The sequence below is a fragment of the Microcaecilia unicolor genome, chromosome 5 (genome assembly GCF_901765095.1).
Source record: "Microcaecilia unicolor chromosome 5, aMicUni1.1, whole genome shotgun sequence".
In the NCBI taxonomy this organism is placed as follows: Eukaryota; Metazoa; Chordata; class Amphibia; order Gymnophiona; family Siphonopidae; genus Microcaecilia; species Microcaecilia unicolor.
Genome location: NC_044035.1, coordinates 260,941,821 through 260,957,260, shown reverse-complemented (window position 1 = coordinate 260,957,260; position 15,440 = coordinate 260,941,821). Strand labels below are relative to the sequence as shown.

General features: G+C 43.7%; 2 protein-coding genes across 5 annotated transcripts in view; one reads left to right on the top strand and one right to left on the bottom strand.

Annotated features, from left to right (window-relative positions):
• Nucleotides 1-1,837, bottom strand: part of TBC1D23 (TBC1 domain family member 23) — a 111,001-nt gene extending 109,164 nt beyond the window's left edge. For both annotated transcript variants that reach the window (XM_030204069.1, XM_030204070.1), the window contains exon 1: nt 1,750-1,837. In XM_030204069.1, the coding sequence (XP_030059929.1) occupies nt 1,750-1,790 (41 nt within the window). In that variant the 5' untranslated portion in view covers nt 1,791-1,837. The remainder of the gene's footprint in view (nt 1-1,749) is intronic.
• A 7,503-nt stretch (nt 1,838-9,340) lies between these two features.
• CMSS1 (cms1 ribosomal small subunit homolog) overlaps nt 9,341-15,440 on the top strand; it is a 488,636-nt gene continuing 482,536 nt past the window's right edge. Inside the window, exon 1 of one of the 3 annotated variants that reach the window (XM_030204064.1) lies at nt 9,341-9,536. In XM_030204064.1, the coding sequence (XP_030059924.1) occupies nt 9,500-9,536 (37 nt within the window). In that variant the 5' untranslated portion in view covers nt 9,341-9,499. The remainder of the gene's footprint in view (nt 9,537-15,440) is intronic. The other 2 variants (XM_030204063.1, XM_030204065.1) reach the window with 2 other exon arrangements.

The following is a 15,440-nucleotide window of genomic DNA, read 5'->3' as shown; positions in this document are numbered from 1 at the left end:
AAGAAAAACTCATAGCATAAGGTAGGATATGCATACTTGATTTTGATTTGTTCTTGCCATTTTCAGACCACAGACCATAGAAGTCTGCCCAGCACTAGCATTATTCTCCAACTACTGAAGCTGTCATTGAAGCCCACGCCAGCCAATCCAAATCTCTCCAGCCAAGATCAGGGCAGACCACAGAAGTCTGCCCAGCATTGGCCTTGTTCTCCAACTACTGAAGTGAAACTGTCCAGCCATGATCAGGACACAGACTAAAGAAGCCAACCCAGAACTGCCTTTGCTCCTCAAATACTGGTGCTGGAACCACACAAGCTTAGAGGTGATTAGATGGCATGTCTTCCATACATAATTCCTTTGTTTTTATCCCAACCAAAATCCCAAAGATGGACACGTCAACCTCTCAAAAATCACCAATACAATCAAATATAACTGCACATGTGGGTTGTTCAATGTGTATCTATATGGAAAGTACGTAAGTACCGCCATACTGGGAAAAGACCAAGGGTCCATCAAGCCCAGCATCCCGTCTCCGACAGCGGACAATCCAGGCTTCAAGAACCCGGCAACTCCCCCCCCCCAAAAAAAAAAAATAATGTTCAATGGACTTTTCCCTCAGGAATCTGTCCAAACCCCCTTTAAATTCCGTAAGGCCAGCTGCTGTCACTACATTCTCCGGCAACGAGTTCCAGAGTCTAACTACACACTGAGTAAAGAAAAACTTTCTCCTGTTTGTTTTACATCTACCATACTCTAGCTTCATCTTGTGTCCCCTGGTTTTGTTGTTGTTTGAAAGTGTAAACAAACTTCAAGTACAGAGGGGTGCATTTGTTAATATTGTCCCTACCTTACTTTCACCTTTAGACATGATCCAGACAGGCAAATATCAGATTTTCTAGACAAGTCACATTACCCTACTTGGATGGCTGTAAATTTATAAACGACTTGTTAATGATGCAAGGGACACCGATTCAATCTTAATGAAACACATTACAAAAATCCTATATTGTATTTATGTTTATTGGACGCTTAATATACCACCACTTTAAAACAAGGTCACAGCGGTTTACAAGATAAAAATAAAACTAGGAAAACAGAAAGGAACTCCAATACGAATAGGAAAATAAACTATCAATCAGTAGTCACAACCATACTATAATGCTAAGCACATCCTCGCTGGAAATGTTTTTATCTGTCAAGCTGTATGATCAGTGGCGCTCCAGCTTATGACAGCACCAGTTTTACGTCCACTTTAGGAAAAAGACCCGCGATGGATATACTGAAATTAAATATTAGGCTCAATCTGAGAATTCATGTGAAAAGGAGTCCAAATAACCCAAGAAGGAGAGGATAAAATTCATAATAAGTATGCATGATGTTTTAAATAAATCATTTCCAACGCCTTCCATTGATAAAACGAATTAAAGTGAACAAGAAGAATTCACCAGGTCTCGCCTGTGTGTCTGGACCAGACTAGGTCATAAGACACCCAGAGCAGGGCCTGTTTCGCGCATATCTTGTGGTGTTATTATAAAGATATGTAACCAGTATGAAGAGAACGAGGAAGCAGGGAGTGATTAACACTACGCGAGAACTGGAAAAGACTTCTTAGCCAGGGCCTTGAGGCTCTGGAACCCCGGCCCAGTCGGTGTGGGCAAACTGTACGGCACCCGCTCGATCTCTGAAACCGCCGGGGGCGCCTCCTCGTCCTCCGTTTTCCCCGCTCATCGGCTCCCTCAGCTCACTCACCAGCATCCCTCCACTGGCAGAACCTCAGCCGCCTCGGCCATCACTCTGTGTTGACGTCCACGTCATTCGGCCGTAAAAGCAAGCTATGATTGAGGGCGGCTCGCGGGCTAGTGTCGCAAAAGATAAGTAGAGGGGGTGGGGCCTCTGTAAAGGATAAGGTAGGTTGCTGCTGTTCACGGTCGGTCTCGCTGTTTGGACACGGGTGTGTGGTTTCGATTGTGAGTACCATGGGACCTTGGTACCCCAGCTTCACCCTCCCCCCCAAAGTATAAGCGCCTAGAGCTGACGTGACATAACGAGAGGGCTGAGCTTTGCTCTTGGACGACCAGATTTTGTTGTTTACCCTTCTTTCTCTGTTCATCAGCACAGGTGTACGCATAGTGCAAGTCTAGAAACGCCCTTTGTGAGCTTCTGTACTTGGTCTTATTTCTCAATCTACTTATAATATGCTGATTTCAATAAAAAATTTCCTCCTTTTGGCTGATGTCTTGTTATATGATTCAGCAACGATATGTAACAGGGACTTTGACCATTGCTTAGCAAGCTGGAGACAAGAGGCAAATTCCATTCTTACCTGGTTAACGCCTATTGAGAACTAAACGTTTCCTGCCTAGGCATTCTTAGTGGGCTGTATTTATTATAGGCACAAAATAGGAGAAATTCTTTAGTGAATCTGTTTAAGCTGAATTTTAATGTTTTATGTTTATTTCTTGATATACCTCTATTGTTGAACACAGGTCACCGTGGTTAACATCAATCCAATAAAATATAATAAAAGTCATAAATATTGAAGGAGTGGCCTAGTGTTTAGAGCAGTGGTTCCCAAACCTGGTCATGGAGGCTGTCAGCCCAGCCAGTCAGGTTTCAGGATATCCATCATGAATATTCATGAGAGAGATTTGCATTAACTGCCTCCACCTCATGCATATCTTTCTCATTAGTATTGATTATGGATATTCTGAAAATATGACTGGCTGGGGTGCTTCCAGGATCAGGTTTGGGACCCACTGGTTTAGAGCAATGGTCTGAAAATCAGGGAAACTAGTATTTGGATCCCACTCGTTATCTGCAGCAGGGCCTATTTTATTCCTATGTGCCCTACTGCTAATAACTCGTGCTAACCTTTAGTAAAAGACCCCCTTATAGTGGTTTACAGTGAAAGCGGATCTCAGCAATAGAGGGATGTTAACATTTTTGAACAATAAGCATTATGATGAGCAGAGGATGGATTACCATGAGTAAGTAGAGTAATTAATACAGACCTAACTATTGGTTAGTGTGTTTCAGTTGTAAAAATGCTGGAAACTAACATTGCAAATGACAGCAGAAAAAAAACCCAAAACAATACAGCTTGTCCAGCTGCCAGTTAAAACATCAGCTGTCCAGTCTCTATAAGCCCCTTCTCTTAGAAATCTGCTGTGCTTTCTTACATTCAGATACTGTCCTTATCTCCACCACCACCTTCAAGTGTCATTTGGAAAGATGGGCTTAAAATCCAAATAAATAAAGAAAAAAAAATAACCTTTCAAGTAGTGTTGAGGAAACAGTTGATTTGGTTCTAAATCAGCATGTTGTCTCCTCTCTTTGGAGACAGACTCAGCCATGGAATTAAAATGGAAATGGGACTTGATATATTGCCTGTCTGAGATTTTTGCAACTACATTCAAAGCAGTTTACTTATATTCAGGTACTTATTTTGTATTAGGGGCAATGGAGGGTTAAGTGACTTGCCCAGAGTCACAAGGAGCTGCAGTAAGAATTGAACTCAGTTCCCCAGGATCAAAGTCCACTGCACTAACCACTAGACTACTCCTCCACTCATTACCAGGGGTGGATTGACCATTTGGGCAAGCTAGCAGTGCCCGAGGGCCCAGAGGCTCAGCACAGATGCCTGCGGCTTTCCCCACTCCCACACAATACCCTCCTGCCGCGACCACTGCTGCCACTGTTACAGCGGTGGCGGCAAAAATAGAAAAAAAATGCAAAGCTACACTGTGCCTGCTCGTGGCTGCCAGTCCCGCCTTCCTCTGACAATTTCCTGTTCCAGGGCAGAGGCAGTCAGCCACGAACGGGAACAGTGCAGCCCTGCAATCTTTTTTTTTTTCTTTTTTTGCTGCCACTGCTGAAACATCAGCAGCAGGGCAGTAGCAGTGGTGGCTGCAGCAGTGGGATATTGGGGGGGATAGAGGATTTGGGTGTTGGGGGCTGAAAAAAAGGCTGAAACACTGGATGAGGGGGGAGGGGGCAGACGCTGGATGGAAGAATGGAATGGGGAGGGGGAACAGATGCCAGATGGAAGGGAGAAGAGATGGTTACAGATGCGATGTTGGATGAGGAGAGAGGGGACATGTCAGATGGAAAGAGGGAGACGAGGGACAGATACTGGATGAGAGGGAGAGAAGGGACATGCCAGATGGAAATAGGGAGAAGAGGGACAGACACTGGATGAAGGGGAGAGAGGGGCAGGGCCGCCGAGAGGGGGGGACAAAAGTCCCCGGGCCCGGCCCTCCGGGGGGGGGGGGCCCGATGCCGCTGCAGTGTGGCCTGCCCGCCCTCCTCGCTCCGGAACTAACCTTAAGTCTCTTCCTTTCACTTCGCGCAAGAAGCAGCAGCAGGGCAGGCCACTCCTTTCGTGTCCCGCCTTCGCCTGACGTAATGTCCGCGAGGGCGGGGCATGGAAGGAAGGAGGAGAGGTCTGCCCTGCTGCTGCTTCTTGCACGAAGTGAAAGGAGGAGACTTAAGGTTAGTTACGGGTGGGTGGAGGGGGGGCCTGGCGACTTCAGGTGGGCGGCGACCTCGGGTGGGGTGGGGGGCCCGGGGGTGACCTTGTCCCTGGCCCGGCCCCTGCTCTCGGCGGCCCTGGAGAGGGGATAGAAGCCAGAGGGAGAGAGGATGCAGATGTTGAATGGAACTGGGGAGAGAGGAGAGGCCTGAGTGGATGGAAGTGAGGAGAGAGAGGGGACAGATTCTGGATGGAAAGGGGGAGAGAGGGGGCAGGTACTGGATGGAAAGGAGAGAGAGAGAGGGGCAGACACTGGAAGGAAAGGGGAGAGAGAGAAAGAGCAGATGCTGGATGGAAAGGGGGGAGAGAGAGGGGTAGATGCAAGAGTTAAGAAGAGCTCGAGGAAAGCAGAAACACAATCAGAAAAAGTAAACGGACAGACAACAAAGGTATTAAACATTTAATTTAATTTTTAGTTTAGGATAAAGTAGTGTGGTAGCTGTGTTAATACAGAAAATGGAAATAAGGTGATAATTTTTATTGGACTAATTTTAATACATGTTTAGAGACCCAACCCTCCTTTCTCATGTCAGAACAAAATACCTTAACAGCAGTATACTGTCCTGACCTGAGTAAATAGGGTTTTGGCCTCTGAAAGACACTTGGAAAATATATTTAGTCCAATAAAATTGTATCATATTTTCCATGTTTTATTTTATTTGTATTTGCTAACCTATAGTATAGTGATTGAAATATGTCAGTTTTTGACATTTTCATCTGCGGGCGGGGGAATAGCAACGCAGTGGGCAGATGGCAGGGGTGTCGGATGTGGCAGTCGGGTGGGGGGCATTGGATCAGGCAGCGGCCAGGCAGGGGGCCCAGACCACCCTCAGTGCCCAGGGGCCCTGACCACTCTCAGTCCACCCCTGGACATTACTAGTGTGCAGGAGAGTTGCTGGGAAACCTGAGAAAGGGTGTAGAATTTGCAGCTAAGATGTGATGATAGAAAAAAAAACAGGATTATAAATTTGAGTTGTAAACAAACCCAAAGGAGCTGTACAGTACAGGGGTGAAGTTGAAGTCTTGCAAACAGAAGAGTACGACCTGGGGTGATTGTATCAGATGATAAGGTGGTTAAACAGGTAACTAAGGTAATAGGAAAGGCCAGAAGAATGCTGGGGTGCATTAAGAGAAAAAATGGACATCAGGAAAATGGAGGTGATGGGGATGGATTACCACTATATTGGACCCTAGGCAAACATACATTTGTGGGCCCCTCTCTATGGCATCCCATTCACTTTTTTCACTCCCCTCCCCCCCCCCCCCCCCCCCCCCCCCCGTCCTCACATTGAATTTCTTCAGAAAAAGCAAAAAAAGGGCAGAGACTGTTACGGAATTTGTCATGCAACTATGCTTCTTTGTGCTTTGTGCGTGTTTGTTCTGGGACCTGTTACTGCACACTTCAGCACATCCTGTTCACTGCAGCCAGAGGCCTTATAACGGTTTTATTTGCAAACTAGTACAAACCAGTTTTGTTGCAGGAATTACCACTATTGTTAGCAGAATCTGTGGTACTTCAGGAGTCAAACAGCACACACCAGAATGAGGGAGAAATCTTCTTTATTTGCCAGCAAACAAAGTAGAACATCAGCACTAAGTCTCTTCTTCTCTTTCTCAGCTCTCTGGATCTTATGGCTTCTGTCTCAGCTCCTTCTCTTCTTCTTAGCTCTCTCCTTCTAACGTAAGCTGCTTCTGCTCCCAGTTATATACAGTTTTAAACCCCTCTAGCCCCCCTTACTTTCCAGATGGTAAAGAATAGATTGATTACCCTGCCTGAACCAATCATCTCTACACATATGTTCAAAATATCAGTTACATAGGTTCCAGACATTTCCTAACTGACCTATGACCTGGGGCCTCTCACACTAGACATTGTGGCACCTATCTCTTGGCATTTTATTATGATTAAATTCCCAGCTAACTTCATAACTTAGGTTCATTGAGGGGCTAAGGGGCCAATCTTACTTAATAGCACACAGATATAGTTTGTCATTACTTTCAGGACCAGTCCTTCACTTAGCTATTCATCAAGGAACAAAGTTGACTTTTCCTGACCTCTTTCACCTAGCTAGGACTGTGGATAATTCAAACCAGATGATCTATTTAAACTTGCAGAAATATCACTTGAAAGGTCAGACAAAGTTGAATTGAAAAGATATTCTACATAGAAATAGAACTTATTAATTACACAGAATAAAACATATTCTAAAATAAGCAGAAATCAGAATTCCTTATAAGACAAAATCTAGCTCATCTAGAATTATTTAAATCTACTCTTTTTTCTTCTAACCAACATTAGCCTAATCTTTTTAAAACTATCTTCTAACACTGTTTGCTTGTTGATCCCTCGAGATTATCCACTATGCCCAATGGCCTCCAGATGTGGTAAATAATTACTTCTCCCTGACCTTTCTAACCTCTTAGTCTAGCAAAAGCTAGACTTCTTGAGCAATTAAAATCAGATGGCTTAACAAATATAATTTCTCTGCCCAAGCTGCCTCAGTTTTAGCTGGACATATAAGAATAACGGTTGGTAAAACATAAGGTAATGACCAGACACATGGGCAGAGCCCTGTGTATGTGCAGGATTCCTCACTGCAGTGGTGTGCTGGAGCCGGCTCACACCGGCTCGCAAGAGCCGCTTGTTAAATTTTGACAGCTCTTGCGAGCCAGTTGTTGTAAGGGGTGAGCCGGCTCCATTGCACAAGGTAAGCATGGCAGGAGGGCGCCATGCTTACCTCCCCTCCCATCCATTTGTAGCGATGTCCTTCGCTCCCCTATCCTCCCCTCCGCTCCCATCTGTCAGTTTCAAATACCTGCCTTGAAGCGCCGCCTTATTTAAAGCCCTGCTGCCTGTCTCCAGCTGCCTTTCCTGATTGCTTCTCAAGAGTTCGGTTCGCGCCCTTAGTCCCGCCTTCTGACGTCATTCTGACGTCATTTCCTTTTCCCGCGGCGGGACTAACGGCGCGAAGAACCGAACTCCTGAGAAGCAAGCAGGAAAGGCAGCTGGAGACGGGTAGCAGGGCTTTAAATAAGGCGGCGCTTCGAGGCAGGTATTTGAAACTAACGGATGGGAGCGGCAGGGGAGGATGGGGGGGCGAAGGACATCGCTACACATGGATGGGAGCGGGAGGGCAGGGGAGGGAGGAGAACTGCTGGGCATGGATGGGCAGAGGGGGGCAGGGCAGAGAATTGCTGGGCATGGATGGGCAGAGGGAGGCAGGGGAGAGAATTGCTGGGCATGGATGGGCAGGGGAGAGAATTGCTGGGCATGGACGGGCAGAGGGGGGCAGGGTAGAGAATTACCCTGTAGAAATTCTTGTAGAAATTCTTGTAGAAATTCTTTAGTATATCAATGTTAGCATGCTACTAATGATACACCTAATAAGTATGCATAGAACATTGAACTAACATAGATATACTAAAGAATTTCTACAAGACGGCTTACTATATAGCTGAGGGACCAAGAGCAGATACATAATGGGAACAAGATGCGTGGTACAGAGTCATTTGGGATAATTTGATGGTTAGCAACTCAAGGCAAGTTTATTGTATAGTTAAGCAAGAGTGCGGAGACCTCAAGGAATCCTTTGTACATGACAACAGTCTACAAGGGTGGCTGAATGTAGCTTCAATTGTATTAATGCCTTCTTAAGTTTTTGAATCTCAGACCAAAGGGTTATCAATAGGGGATCTGTCTAGCAATCTAGAAGATGACAATTCAGCAATATGTGCCACCATTCCTAAATACACACTTATATTGCAAAAAATAAATAGGAAATTTTTGACTATTAACCCTATACCTCTTATTACAAACACATTAATATAAGGTATAAAAGCAACTAGGAAAACTGCTGTTAAAATTATATGAATATGTTTTGATCTGCCATTTATTATTGGAACATCATTTAGGGCTCCTTTTACAAAGAGATGCTACTGATTAGTGTGCGTGGAATGTGACGAAGCCCATTAAGGGGGTCTTTTACTAAAGCTTAGCTTGAGTTATTGGCAGCAGGGCCCACAGGAATAACATCCCTGCTGCCAATAACTCAAGCTAAGCTTTAGTAAAATACCCCCTCAATTCCCACAGGTTTTGTTGAATTTAGCCTATTCTAATCAGCTGCTTGGTAAAAAGAACTCTTAATGAGGAGGTCACGTCTTTGATCAGAAATCTGTGTGATAATTATATGGATCTAGAATGAAATGCACAGTTCATACAGTGAGGTTTAATCTTTGAAAATGTTGACATTTGTTATCCATAGTTGTAACATTAGTTTTATTATAGAGCAATTGTCACACTTTGTGGTCAACCAAATTAATTATTTATCCCAAGCATAGAAAAACACTATTTCATAAATCAGACTTGAGACATATATTTTTTCTTTTAAAATAAAACCTCTGGTTGAACATCACACTCCTCCCCTTGATAAACTATGTACGTGTAATTAAACTTTTCAAAAATGTTTTTAAACCATGATGGTATTGCATAAAGGATGACCAGCAAAGGTTATATTCGGGTTTATTTTAAAGTGTTACCATCACAGGTTAAAATTGAGTGTCTTAATTATAGTTTTTAATCTCACAGTGTCAAAGGTCTAATGGGGGTCTCTTACTAAAGCTGATCTCGAGTTATTTGCAGCAGGGGCCATTTTATTCCTATGGATTCTGCTGCAGCTAAGTCGAGCTAAGCTAAGCTTTAGTAAAAGATCCCCTAGGTATTCATCTTGCAGCTTGGTTTCTGAAGATTGCGTTTAAAGCCTCTTTTTGGTTTGTCCACAGTATCCCGGGTGACAGTTCAGAGCGAGGTTTGGAACACACATTTCTCTCCTCCCCCTGTAGTTTCGCTTAGTGTGAGGTTGGTCTGTTGTCGCTGGTTGTGACGTATGAAGTCCTCCCGCGGCCCCGCGCAGTTTGGAATTCGGAGTATTGTGTAGGACATGGGCGACGATTTAGGAGAGGAATGGTGGCATGAGCCCGAGCAGCAAGGAGGAAACAGCGGAGGTAGGTAATTTTCTCCTTCCCGTTCCTGCTTATCTTCATATCTTGTAGGGAATGTTTTAAGGCTCCCGTTGTATTGCTGTGTGCATCAGTCTAGCTAATCCCTGAAGTTTACTTAGCCGTACCTGAGGGATTTTGTGTTGGAGTAGTAATAAACTGAGGTTTTCCTCATCTGTGTAGTGAGGCACGTGATCACGGTGGTCTTGTGGTACAGTATTGCATACTGATATATGTTAGTTGTGGTCCTGGGGTCTTTTCCATCTTCAGCATGTGAACAGCACCCACAGGTGTAAGTAACAATGTTTGTGAGTTTCTAGCCAAATTTGCAGCTCTGGTATAATGTGTGAAATGTCTAGCAAAGTGCTGTGAATATTTGGGGAGTTTGACGTTTATTTGGGGGAAATATAAAATGAGGGTTTTATTTACTTGTAACACTGCTTTTGTTAATGCGCAGGGGCATAGCCAGACCTCAAGGTTTGGGGAGGTCCGGAGCCCAAAGAGTATGTATGTATGTATGTATGTATGTGTGTGTGGGGGGGAGCACAGTTTGGTTCGCCTCCCTGCTGTAACCCACATACCTTGGCTGGTGGGGGTCCCCAATCCCCTGCCAGCTGAAGCACTATTCTCTGCACATTACCTGCCGTGCTTCCCCTCATGTTGCGTGCATGCGCAGTTTTAGGTCCCCAACCACCGCCAGCCAAACCAGAGGCCCTGGATCCAATTTGGGGGGCCCAGGCCTCCAAAGCTCCCCCTGTAGCTAAGTCACTGTGCAGTGGGCGCTGTTTACAAAGCGACTTGCTGAATGCGAAGAAGCCCTAATCGGTTGCGCTGCTTTGTAAAAGGAGCCCAATGTGTTTTCTTTAGATTAGTGGTCTGTACTTTATTATTATGATTACAAACCATTGTTATTTATAGGACGTGTTTTAATTCAAACAGTTTTGCAATGTACTGTTTGTTTATTGGGATTAATTAACCACATTTATGAAGAGATTTACCCAAGGCGGTATACAGAAGGTACAATTTAACACAAAATGTAAAATTTTGTTAACAGCATAAAAATAGTAAAATGACCAAATGTAAGCACAAATACAATCGATGAGGTAAATGTGGAGATGCAAATTTAAAATCTAGTTATGGGACTAATATGATATAGTATCAGAAATACATATATCTAACAGGATTGCCTAATCTTGTAACAAATATAGTAAATGTCAGTACAATACAAATGATACCATAATAGACAGCATGGAAGAACATTGAAATAAAATATGATACAATATCAGCACAATACCAATGAAAAACCTAATAGGCACACACGAACATACAAATAACATAGATATATGATGCTAATGCTATTTGTACAATACAATGAAACACCTTACTATGTAGTCAAGGAAGCAAGTGCAATTGAAATGTATAGACGGGGACAAGATGGGCAGTACAAAGTCAGTTGGATAAACAGATGGGTAACTAAACTGAAAGCAAATTATATGCAGATACAGTTGAAAAAGTATGTGGAACCGGTCTAAGTTACAGAGTTTGAAGAAAGTTAGTTTAGGTGTGTAGTGAGTGGATAGTCACCACATGTATTAAAGACTTGGAGAAAAGCCAGGCTTTCACCCATTTCCTGAAGTTAAGGTACTCTTAAGTTAGATGTAACCCTCTGTGAGTAAGTTCCAGAGTGGGCTAATCATGAGAAGGCTCACCGGTAGATGTTGCACTTGTGCAGTTTCTTTTGATGAGGATACAGATAGTGATGCTCCTTGAGAGGGTTTTTGGTTTTGGTCAATACTGAATCTGTGGTCAAAATGTGCTGCACAGGTTTGGACGAAACTGGGTAGTACACTCCTGATCAAAAGCAGGTTGCACAGGTGCCCAGCCCACTGACAGAAAGCCAGCCCCCCCACCCCCCCCAAAGCCACAGCTACCCATCAACAGAAAGCTGCTCCCCATGAAAGCCATTGCTGCCCCCCCAACCGAAAGCTACCACCCTTCCACCACCCATAGCCCCCCCCCCCCAGACTACCTTAGAAGTGCTAGTGGCTTTGTCAGAGCAGCAGTGATCCCCAGACGCTTCTGTCCATGCAGGCTCCATATTCAAAATGGCTGCGTCTCGTGAGACTGCTGCAGGAGGTCACATCAGCCATTTTGAGATTGCTCCTGGCCATGCCAGTTCCAATCTCCAACTATGTTGACTGCAGAGCCAGCGTGGGCTGGAGCGAATAAGGATTGGTCCTGCCCTGTCGAGGCCAGTAGACTGCTAGGGCTTCTAAGGTAGTCCTGGGGAGGGCCTATGGGTGGTGACCTTCGGTTGTGGTGGGGAAGACAATAGTCACTTTTTGTCAGGGGGGTGGGTTTTGTTTTCTGCTGAAAATGAAAAATGGCAAACCAGATTTGGGCCAGTTTCAGTGCCGAAGCTTAAACCAAACAGGACCTTACAAGTCTCTACGGTGTGTCGAGGGCTAACTTATTCTTTAAGTACTCTAGCCCATTTTGCCTGAAGATTTTGAAAATCAAACATAAGAGTTTTAAATTTAGCCCTTTAAGGTACTGATAGCCAGTGAAGATGTGATGTGGTCATACTATTTGAAGTTTGAGACGAGCTGTCTCAGATATGGGGGACTACTTCTTCCAGATACACTAGCTGGTCTTGATCCAGGTAGGAAATATACTTTATAGAGGGAATAGTCTGTGCTGAGATATTAAGAATCTCCAACAGATATCTCTTAAACAATTTGTTTGCTTTCAAAAATATATATATTTTTAGAAAATCCTTTATATAATTATTTCCAATACAGTTTCCCCCTACTGCTTTTATCAAATACACTCATACACACTCTCACAACCATTCACCCTCTACCCAAACTAAAATCCTGTCCCACTCTTTCCCTTAAAGTGATGATATGGGCACACTTGTATACTGCATTCACTATACATCAAAATAAATTTTTGTAGCTACATGCCATAACATCCAGCTCTCATAAATGTCTCACAATAATAATCCGTCCATAGACTACTTGAACAAAACTTGCTGGCAGTAACCGCAAATCAAATAAACTTCACAGACGACTAGCTTATTCCAGTATCAGATTTCTTGCACTGTGTCAGTCCAACTCAAAGTCCAAAGTCTTTGCTTGGTCATTGTATCAGTGGGGCCCGGAGAATATTTGATGGCCCTAGACCGTGAGGTCTGGAGAATATTTGACGGCCCTAGACCTTACCGAAGCCTATCTTCGTGTCCTGATTCGTCAGCTGCACCAGACCTTAATCTGACTCTCTAGGCCCTTTCTCAGTCGCCTTTTGAAGCTCTGACGTCCTGTACTTTGAAAGATTTGACTCTCAAAGTGATTTTTCTAGTGGCCATTGCGTCAGCTAGGAGGATCTCTGAGTTACAGGCTCTATCGTGTTGGTTGCCATTTGTGGAATTTGCAAAGGACCTCATAGTGTTGCGGCCAGTTCCTTCCTTTCTTCCCAAGGTCTTGTTGCGTTTTCATGTGTCTCATTTTGTGATTTTGCCTGTCCTTAGGTCTTCTTCAGGGTCGGAGGAGCAATTTCGCCTCAAGTGTCTTGATGTCAGAAGGGTGCTCAAATATTATTTGAAGGTTACAGAAGAATTTCAGCAGACGGATCGCTTGTTTGTGCTCATCGGGGGAGCTTGGAAGGGGCTGGCATCTTCAAAGCCCACTCTTTCTCGGTGGCTTAGAGATGATTACTTCCGCTTACCTTCTGGAGGGCAAACCAGTTCCCAAGGGAGTGAAAGCTCACTCTACCAGAGGGCAGGCAGCTTCTTGGGCTGAGTGTTGTCTGGTCCCGCCTTTGGAAATCTGCAGGGCAGCGACTTGGTCCTCTTTGCATTCCTTTTCGAAGCATTACAGATTGGATGTGCAGAGTCAACATCTAACAACTAAACAGTCTAGACAAAAGCATCAATTGATTACATAACTTCAATCAAATATAACAGAATATTAAGCAAAAACATCATAAAGCAAAAAGCTGAATAACACATGATCCCAATTTTGTTTTGTAAGAAAACTCCCGCACCCCCCCTCATTACCCTAGTTTCCTTTCAAATTTAATGGTTGTATGTAAGATCACCCCCTCCCTTCAACCCTTCTTTAACTCACTGAGATGACCCGGTGTCTGGACTCTTAAGACCCCAGGCCATCTATGAAGAGAGTCGGGATGCAGTTTTTGGGCGCATGGTCTCACAGCGGGGTTGCTGGGGTCCCGCCCATGAATTTACTGCTCTGTTACTTCCTATCAGTCACTCACTGGGCCGGTTTGGAGGGACACTAAGGAAGGAGAAATTAGACTTTACCTTCTAATTTGCTTTCCTTTAGTCCCTCCGGACTGGCCCAGACCCCTCCCGTGTATTTTCTGTCTGTTTGAATCATGGAGAGCTGTGTTGTCCGTTTACTGTTCCTTGATGGTTGTTTAAAAAAACAACAACCAACCAACCCCCCCCCTCCCCAAATACTTTATAGCATTCTCATGCTATTTCTTAGTGCCTAATAGGTGGAAGACACATTAAGCATGATGCACAGGCTTGGTATTAGTCTGGTGTCAGTGGCTTCTCAGGTTCCCAGGTGCACAGAACACTGTTTCTTTCTTCTCCTGCTTTGTTATGATATACTGGATCTTTCTCAACCTAGCAAGGGCTCTTATTGTCTCTCTCTGGAGAGTCAGAATTCTCAGTTTCCACCTGCTGGAAGAAGGCGTGCACAACCCATCAGCCACTCGCTGGGCCAGTCCAGAGGGAGTAAAGAAAAGCAAATTAGAAGGTAAAATCTAATTTCTCCATAGATTTGCAAATAAAAAAAAGATGTCAAGACTGATAGAAAAGCTGGGCCATCAGTGGGGAAATAATATTTCAGCTGAACATATCAGCTGAGAAGACTTAAGGGGGTCTTTTACTAAGGCACCCTAGTGTTTTTAGCGCATGCTAATTAGGGTGTTTTAAAAACGCTAGCGCGCCTTAGTAAAAGAGGCCCTTAGTGAATTATCATTTCTATGGAGAGGGTTCTTGTTCTCAAGTGATAAAGGAAAACGTGTTTAAAATTTTTAACAAAGGACGGCAAGATGGCCGCTCAGAGCAGACGCAGGTGACTGAGCTCCTGACTTACCAGATTGTTATTCGATAGGAGGTTCTGTTCTCCGTGCAAGACATGGGGAAACTGTTTAAATTAGTTTTTCCTTGTCGATGTATAATAACTTTGAATTCAGTTATATATATGTTTATGGAACCCAAGAAATTGAAGGAATTTTTGATTTCTAAAGAAAGCATTGGACATTCAACCCAGGTAGTCGAATAGAGAGAGAAAACGCTGAGATGTCTGGCTACGGGTTTTCTTCATGATCCTGCTCTTTAATTTCTTTATATTACCTATTAGGTTATTATTATCCTTGTATCTTGCCATTAAGTTGTGGTCTAAATGAAATGTAATTTTTTTCCATAGAACCTAGGCAGTATGCCGTTCTTAATTTTTATTTTCCTTTTTATTTTATTTCTGTATTCAACATTTATTGCAAATAGATGGATGTTAAATTAAAATGCATAAATTAAAAAAAATACAATTTTTAACAAAGGAATATTTTCACAGCTCAAATTATGAAGATATATCACTTAAAACCAACTGCATGTTTGTAATGCAGCCGTAGGTCAGCCAGTTTTGTGCACTGATTTTGGTGTCAAGGATAGGGGCTTAGATGCATGTGAGTGAACGATTACTGGGAACCTTCATGTGGGGCAGAAGTCACATTTGGTCCTTCAGAGTGAATTATATTAAGACAAAAGGAAGAAGGTGTCATTTTTCTAGTACAAAGAGAAGATTGTTTTATATTTCTTGTCTGAGCCTGACATTTTTTTCTTTGTTTTGAACTGGGTGAGTCTTCCCCATGGTTTGACTAGATC